The 8,787-nt window shown below is 38.1% G+C and overlaps 1 protein-coding gene across 1 annotated transcript; it reads left to right on the forward strand.

Moving 5' to 3' along the window:
* Positions 1-824: 824 nt before the first annotated feature.
* Positions 825-8,346, forward strand: CFAP161 (cilia and flagella associated protein 161). Its single transcript, XM_037396145.1, has 7 exons — positions 825-887; positions 1,043-1,132; positions 1,305-1,540; positions 2,837-2,921; positions 3,698-3,856; positions 4,942-5,015; positions 5,963-8,346. The coding sequence occupies exons 1-7, from the start codon at positions 825-827 to the stop codon at positions 6,147-6,149; spliced, it is 894 nt and encodes a 297-aa protein (XP_037252042.1). The 3' UTR covers positions 6,150-8,346.
* The last annotated feature ends 441 nt before the right edge of the window (positions 8,347-8,787 follow it).

Genomic DNA, 8,787 nt, shown 5'->3' on the forward strand with positions numbered 1-8,787 from the left:
TGCTTGTTGCAGATGGGGGTTGGATTAGATGACCTTTCAAGGTCCCTTCCAACCCAAACTATTCTATGATTTACAAAATTCACCAATACTGTAGTGTTAATGTCATTAACTCATTTGTTGCACTAAGCTGATGCACCACCTTGACTGTGCAGAGTGTGAAAGGCTACTTGACTGTAAGCCCCACACTACGCCTATGGCTTGGCTCACGTTCTTGAATTTCAGCATCAGCGTAGCTTTACCAGCACACAGCTGAAGCAGCAACAGAAGTACTTGGGTGTCCAACGGCACCTGAAAAGGAGTCAGCGTTAGTCAGGTGGTCAGAAGCCCCCAGACATGTGAGGAGGAAGAGCTGCTTTGGGCCCAGCAGCATCAGCATCCCCTCGGCACATCCTGAAGGAAGCCAAGGGGCTGCCCAACCGCCCCACGGGAAGCAGGCCTCCTGCTTGCAGAGCTCCTGTCAGACTGGGCAAAACCACAAGGCGATCCGAATGGATTTTTATTTTTATTTTTTTTAACTTGCTGAGGCCTTTCCTTGCCAGATCTTGGCCTGGCGGGTACTCCCGAAAGAGCACGACCTGCACCGGTGGGCCGCCTGCACGTCGCAGGCAGGCCGGGCTCGCGGAGGGGGCCAGCCTTGCTCCCCCGGGGGCCCCCCCCGACCGCCCCCCCGCAGCTCCCGGGTGGCGCCGCCGCGCGGCAGCGAGAGCCCGCCTCCTGGCCTCCTGGCTCCCGCTCATTGGCGGGCTCCGCCTCTCCAGCGTCCAATCGGTAGCTCGAGTGGTCGCCATGGCGACGGTGGACGCCGCGCGGCCCAGGCGGCAGCCATGGCTGCCTACGGCCCCGGGGTGCGCATCGGCCGCTGGGCTGAGGCCGCGCGTTTGGAGGAGGTGCGGGGCCGGGGCCTGCTCCCCTCCCGCTCTCGGGGGGGTGGGGGTGGTGTGGTCCCTGCTCCTCGCCTCCCGCTCTTTCCCCCTAATTCTTTAAATTCCGTTGAAACTTGAGATTGTGAATGCTTGATAACATGTCTGTCCTTTGCCGGCAGGACCGCCTAAGGGATTTTGTGCATAAAAGAGAACGAGGAGAACTTTTAACACAGAAAATAAACAAACTTCAAGATAATCTTTTCAAGAAGGTAATTTTTTAAGAAAATTATGTCAATCCTCTACAACTCCGCACAGAATGGCATAGATACTACTGCTGTCCTTTACACACTGAGAATGCTATGGATTAGCACTTATATACTAAAATACTGCTGATATTAGGTTCTGATAATTCTGTAAGAAATTATGTATGTTTTGATTTAGATACAGCTGTCGGTATCTAAGGATGGATTTGTTCATTTTGGAGACACTGTTATGCTTTTGAACCCAGGCAGCAAATCCGCGGTGGAAAATTGCCCTGGAGCGTGTGGTGCTCTGACTTTGGCAATTAGCCTGGATGAAATATCCGCGTATTTGGCCGAATCACTGCAAGCCCCCCGTGGAGTTAGCGCAGTCAAGAGCGTGGACCCAATGGGTCAAAATACTTTTTGTATTTTAAGGTTCGTCACTTTATTGTGAGTTGTTTTCAATTACTATTTTAGCTTTCAATGTCTTGTTTTGAGGAATAGGCAATGCAGTTTGCCAATACACACATGAATTTGAGTAAGATTAATTTATTTAAGAAAGAGTCTTTAACTTGGGTCCTGCATTAAGCTTGATGCTGCTCCACATATTACTGTGAATAATTCCAAGGAAGTTTAAATCAGTTTAGAACTGGTGTGAAACCAGAATTGAGTTTACTGTATCATTTGGTAAACTCTGCAGCTGTTTTTCATGCAGTCATATTTCAGCTGTAGAATGCAAATCATGTCCAAATATCACTTAGTATTGTTACTCGTTCTCCTGCAAATAAGTTCTCTGAAGCAGAATTCTGTGTCAATGCTTTTGCTGTACACAAAGTGGACAGCGTTTCTGTTGTCCTAAATATACCCCTAACCAAACAGCATATTCTCTCTCTCCAAAACATATTTAATTTCAGCTTTTTGTGGGAGAAGAAACAGAAGAACAGGGTCCTGCTCAATGGCTGAAAGTTGTGCCTGAGTGCATGTATTTAACAACAGTAATGGTGCGTAAGAGTACAACCCAACCTGTACGATCCTGATTGAGCAAAACACTTCAGGTTAGACCTGAGAAGAAAATTTCATGCCAAGAGCATAATTTAGGCCTTCTAGAACTGCAACGAAAATATTTTTGCTTAGCTGCTGTCTGATCTTAGTCGCTGGCACTGAATGCTATTGAGTCCCTCATTAACTAAGTTCATCAGGTACTTAAGTTTTTTATGCTGAATATACTTAGAAAGCCTTGCACTTAATTTAATGGTTCTTTAATATAAAATACAGAAATCATTCTGGAAATTGGGATATAGCAGCATGTAAGTTGATGTAATGAACCAAATTATTGAATATCAGTTACATATATTATTAGCAACATATATTAAGTTACAAACATACACTGTTCTGCTTTTAGTCTGATTTTTCAGGTGCTTGTATTAAGTATGTTTTAAAGGAGCCCTCAGTGCTGAATTCTCGTTGGTTTTTCATTGGATGTTATCTTCCCAGCCTGCATGTTGATGAATACATCATAAAAAGTAATCAATATAGTCTATTTCTATTGTTAAATATTTTAACCAGTAAGTCTTGTATGAAATGTCTTTTTAGTTGAGATTTTAACCTATTTTTAAAAGTAAACTTAATACAAAGTGTTGCCTCAAGACTTAACTATAGACCAAACCAAACAAACAAAAGAATAGTAAAGCTGACTATTTAAATGTCTCTTCCTTTTTACAACTTCAACAGTGTTGATGGAAGTGCAGTGGGTGAACCGATTAGATTTGGACAAAACTTTCGTCTTGGGACAACAGGAGGGTTTTCTGACCAAATGGTAAGGCAATAAAGTTGCAAATGGCAATGGTAGCATATACTGATAGTGTGCCTTTAATAACCATGTATGTATCTCTAATGCTGTACAGTGGTACAAAACATATACAGAATCATATACAGATCAAGATAAGCAATACCTGTTTAGAAAGTTTGCGTGACTTGCCTGAGATCAGGTGTGCAGGCCAAGGGAGCTCTCTGTCAGAATGACTGGATAAAGATTTTAAAAAAGAAAAGAAAAAAGGAAATGAAAAATAACTTGGGAGTCATGAAAGAATTCATCATTAGAAGGAGGGTTTTTTTATACTTTAAATAAATCCAAAATGAGAAGATTTAATTTCTTGTGAAGATAAATCTATAGTGGGTATATGAGGTAACATATTATTCTTATCATTCTGAGGGAGCAGATTTCTATTAAATGTTAATGTTGTTTCCCTCTGCAGGTTAGAAGCAAATAAGACATTACATGTTACACATGCACTTAAAATAAATCACCACAACTTTGAAAACATTTTCCCTCTCAACAGCTCCTGTGGTGGGAATTTTTGGAATGTAAACTCGTTTTTAAATTAGTATTCACGTCTGTATATAGAACAGCTACTTAATGAGTTTATCAGCAGTATAGAATCTGTCTTGTGAGTTTTGAATATGTAACTTTAGCTTGGCAGAGTGATTTTTCCGGAGCTGAAAGAAAATTTTTTGTGTTGAATTTTTTTTTTAAATTACATATCTTGTTTCTTTTCTATTTATACTGTCCTTTATATATATTTTTATTTACAGTTATATCTAGCGAGTGACCATAAATCATTTATAAGATTTGCTAAAAAATCTTACCTTCAGCAAGTTTTTTTGACAGATGAGCTTTCCTATTTGACTTGCTGGCAAGCTGCCTTCTTGGATCCTCAGCTGCGTCTTGAATATGAAGGATTTCCAGTTCCTGTAAGAAATTAAAACTTTGAAAATTTTATAAAGATTTAATTGATGGTAGATGGTGTACATTTAAGTAGATGGTGTACTTATGAAAAAGTTGTGTCCATTGTATTCACATATTTTCTTTATGTAAGTTCTGACCTGTAATTTTGGGAAGGGGAAGAGGGAAGGAACCACCTCTTTAACCAGGGAATCTGCCTATACAACTATTAGGTTCTGCTGTTCGTTTTGAGGTTGACTTGCTCAGTTTTTCTCATCAGAATTTTTTAAAGGTCAACCTCATCATGTTGTAAGGATGCAGTACTTGGAATCTGCTTTTCAGAACTTCTGAGCACTGCGCTCCTTTTCCAATATTAGGAGCTGTGATTAAGAACCCCTGTACATTACATTTAGAAAGTATTAAAAAATACAGCCTCCCCAAGGCATCTGAATAAGTGGATGCTTTTACAAATGTAGGTTTTAACCTTTTGTAAACACATTAAACAGATGCAGTGTTTTCCTGTTCCACATAACTGCTAGGCTTCCTGAAGTGCTGGATGTACAGCAAAATATAACAATATCACTGTTCCTCTACAGCCTTGAGCTGTGACTCATTTACATGAATCAGCTCACTAATGAACACAGTCAAAATTAGGTAATTGTCAAAGACAACATTCTTTATTCACAGGCCAATTTCTAGGCTGTTTCACCAAACCATCTGGATCTCCCATGTGGCAAATACCAATTTGAAGAGGACTTAAGGCACAGGCCACTGGAATGACTCTCTACCTTGATTTTTTTAAAATTTATTTTTTTGTTGTTAAGTGCACAGCAGAAGGGAGTGGAATGGAATGTATTGGATAAGAGGATGTGTCTGACCTGAAGGCTAGAGCATTTTGCTGGTATAAGCTATTAAGACAGTTATGTTGAAAAGTGATAGGGTATAAAAATACCTCATTATACATAAATGTATAGCCATCTCAGACTGATATAAAGCAATGTGGGCTTACACTAAGCAGTAAAGCATTTAATTTGAATAACATTTAATTTTAATTAAAATAGTTAAAATTAGTGTAAAAATGTCTGTTAAGTGTCTTCCTTTTCTTTTTTTCCAGGCAAACGCTAAAATTATCATTAGTCATTGCCATACTAATCGGAGCCTAGCTGTTCCAAGGAACTTTTGGACAACGTAAGACTAATTTATAACTGGCAGGGATGTGCATAATGATGTGCCAACATCAAGAATTACTGTAAGAAGCAAGATAGGTGCTTTAGGAACACACTGAGGAAATGAAAAAGAATGCAGAATGCACGTTCTCCTTTCCAACTATCAGCTCAGTCTTATGTTGGTGGTTTTTTTTCTTTGTAATTCTTATCATATTATGCTTCTAAGTCTTCTCTAGTTGATTGGTGGTTCTCCCGTTGAGTATCTTGAGCAATTACAGGGTTTTTTTGGGGTTTTTTGGGGTTTTTTTTTGTTTTTTTTTTTTTAAAAGGAAAAATGGTATACTAAGAAGCGTAAGGAATAAGAGAACTAAATAAAACCACACTGCATATAACTGCACATTGCTTATGTCCATATGAATAAATTTCTCAAGAAATTGAGGTTAAACCCACAATTCAAGTTAATACGCATGCATTAAATCAATGTTGATTAAGCATTGTTAAGGAGTACACCAATTGTTTCCCATTAAATTCTTAGCAAGATCTGACTGAAGATTTGTGTCAGGTTTTTGAGGATGAAACAAGGTCTGATAGTTTGAGTCTGAAATAGTTATTAAGTAGCCAGAGTCTTCCTCAGTCAAAGAGAAATGGTGATGTGAATGGATAGGGAACCCATCCAGCTTGTACATACTGAGCTGGTGTATCAATGCTTATACTGATGGGTCTGCTTTAACTCTGCAACGAGAAAGATGGCATTTCCCTTCGATTTCAAATGCCTAAATTATTCATAGGAAACAAAGTGGACTATTGTGTTTCTTGTAAGGGTCTGATATTTGAAAGCATATGATCATATTTCTGAATAAGCCAAGAGAAACATGAGAAAATCTTGAACAATTCACAGATAATGCAGATTTGCTGAATTTGTGTATATATTAATTCCTCCTGCCCATGCCCTTTTCTTTGACATTGCAGGTCTTATTTTGGAAAAGAATATGAAGTGATTTGTCACACTTACCTGGACTCCCATAAAGCTGAAGAAGATAAGAATTACTGGGAAATAGTTACAGGAAATCCCAGCAATGAAGACAGTACAATGACTGACAGACCGAACCCTCACCCAAGGGGCATCAGAAGGAATGAGTTTCATGAAGAGACATAGAATATAAAATACCAGACTATAGCCGATACAGGTGGATGAGATTCTGATTCTTGTTTTTTCCTGTTCAGATTTTAGTTTTAGAGATGGAAATGCAAGTCTACCCTTAGTAATACTGCATAATCTTATTAAGTCATCAAAGGCAAAAACTAATAGAATTTGATGAACCATGCATAACATCAAAAATTAAGTAATCTGGAAGGGTTAATTTTCCCATTTTCATGTTCACTGATGGCAAAAGCTGCCAGAATCCAGGAAATCTAATATATTGTCACTAAATTACTCCTCTCAGAGTCTATTTTAGAAGTTATTTCAAAACCAAACCACTGTCACACTTCTAAAAAGGGTGAGTGTACAGTTTCCAAAACACTGAAAACCAAACTCATGCAAACTATCATGAGATAATTTGACATTTAAAGTTCATCTGAAAGTTGGTTGCTGAGCTTGTTCCATGCTCTGTCTAGTACAGTGTTGCCAATTATTAAAAAAAATCACAAGTGAAGTCACTTTATCTCGAGATTGGCTTCCAATTTATGGGAATTAATTTAAAAAGGTATAAATTGAGTTTTGTCCATGTATTCTAAACATTTAAATGTCAAGTAATCAAGAACTTGAGCACAGTGATATAGACTAGAGACTTCCAACAGCCTTTTCGATGCATTGCCATGTTTCATTTTCCTCCCACCCACAGAATTTTTCAATCCATAATCATTTCTACCAAGTTTGACAGCAAGGTAAAATTGTTGAAGAAAATTAAGCTCCCACAAGTTTCATGAAAATAAATGCCAAAGTAGAAAAAGAATAAGAGACACTGAAAGTTTATCCAGTAAGAAAAAGATTGTAGTCTAAGTTCATACCTAAATAGACACCAGAGAATATACATGAAAAACATGGCCCGAGAATGGTAAAAATTTCAGCAGGAACCCACATTTTTTTAAACAAAAAAACCAACAAATCGTAAGAGGCAAAGACGTAGAAAACAGATGTCATTACTCCATAAAGTTACCTGTCTTTATATGGAAACTGAAATAGCACCATAGAGAACCTTCTTAATATATGATATTCCATTGTGTCCATTTAGTAAAACCACATGTATATGTATTCCATTTCTTACTGTACTACAACAGCGGGCTCTTTCTGCATAAAGTGAACGTGAGTAAAATACTATACAAATCTCCAGCCTCAAAAAGGATTCCAAAGTTCTTCAATATTCATAAAGGTCAAATATAACTTTTTAAGTTTTACCAAAACAAACCCACTAAACTTTCATAGAAGGGACCGATCCAGTCATATCTTCAAGCTTTGTTTCCAGATAGACTACCCGTTTCAAACCCACTGGCAAGGCTTTAAAAGTTCTTGCCTCTATCCAATATCAATTAAATCAGCAGACTGCAGAATCAGCCAAGTCGCACTTGACATACAGAGCCTCAGAGCAGGAGACAGACTACGGTTCTGTGACATGGCAGGTTCGCTTTGGGGGACTGTATTGCAAAGGTCAGGTTTTGAATTGCACTCCTCGTGCAAACCTTCACAGGTCTGTTATAGATGGGGTATTGAAGAGGAAATTATCTTTAGGAACTTTTTCTTTCACTTTCTGTGTAAAGATATGAAAGCTGATGCATGGCAAATAATGCACATTTTTGTAGAGGCACTGCTGTTACTCCAATTTACAGAGATAAAAATCCTGCATATTTTCACAATAGATATGTATTAAATCAGAAAAACAGGCTGCACAAGTGTACTGCAGTGTTTCTAATTTGAGCGTTGTGAACATTTATTGGTATTAGGGATAGTTATTTCAAATCTGGCAAAGTCTCTTTCCTCTGGGTTAAATGTAAGAAACAAGAGGCCTTAAACCAAAACTGTTGCTGAAACAAAGCTTTGTGTGAACTCATGCAGGAATGAGAACTGTGTGGGCAGAGTGTCTTGGCCGGCTGATGTGGATAGGAGTGTTTGTGTGAGCGTGCGTGCATTTGTGTGGAAGAGAAGTAATGCAGGCTGTACAAAAACAAGTTCTGTAAAGTCTTAGAGGAAAACCAAAGAGATAAACAAATACAGAAATTAGTACAGATGCAGGTAATGCTGGAATTAAGTGCTGATTAAAAGTGGCTTGGAGATTTTTGTGTGCATTTTAATCAGTCTATACTCATGGGAAAGGACTTCCCAAGCTGCTGGAAAATAAACAGGATTGAATCAACAATTCCTGATTCCATCATCGGTTTTTCTTCTTACCTAATGCAGTTTTAAAACCACAGATTTGTGCATAGCTTCTTATATCATATAATATGTATTTATAATTCAGTTGATTCATGATATTGAATACAGATCTGTTACCTAGTTTTTCTTTTAAAAACTGTTTTTTACAGTTCTTAATATTGTCCACATGATGGCACCACATTTTTCTAAACAGCACAATTATTGCTACATACATAAAACAACTTGAAATGTTTAAATCCAAGTGAGTCCCTGATACAATGCCACAGTAGCTAACCAAGTTAAATCAGGCTTGAATTCTGGGCTAGGAGATGTCATTAATGTTTTATCTTGGTTTTGGAAAATGAAATTATGCAACAAAGGTAGAAGAATGTAGAACATTGTGTTGCATACAATCAACTTCTTAAAGTTAATTTGAACATTAAGT

The sequence above is a fragment of the Falco rusticolus genome, chromosome 7 (genome assembly GCF_015220075.1).
Source record: "Falco rusticolus isolate bFalRus1 chromosome 7, bFalRus1.pri, whole genome shotgun sequence".
NCBI lineage: Eukaryota > Metazoa > Chordata > Aves > Falconiformes > Falconidae > Falco > Falco rusticolus.

What these genes read in the sequence shown, in the direction of transcription:
- CFAP161 (XM_037396145.1), top strand. Translation starts at nt 825, where the DNA reads ATGGCTGCCTACGGCCCCGGGGTGCGCATCGGCCGCTGGGCTGAGGCC. An exon ending in AAGATAATCTTTTCAAGAAG is followed by an intron (nt 1,133 to 1,304) that starts GTAATTTTTTAA and finishes GTTTTGATTTAG; the next exon opens with ATACAGCTGTCGGTATCTAA. An exon ending in AATACTTTTTGTATTTTAAG is followed by an intron (nt 1,541 to 2,836) that starts GTTCGTCACTTT and finishes CAACTTCAACAG; the next exon opens with TGTTGATGGAAGTGCAGTGG.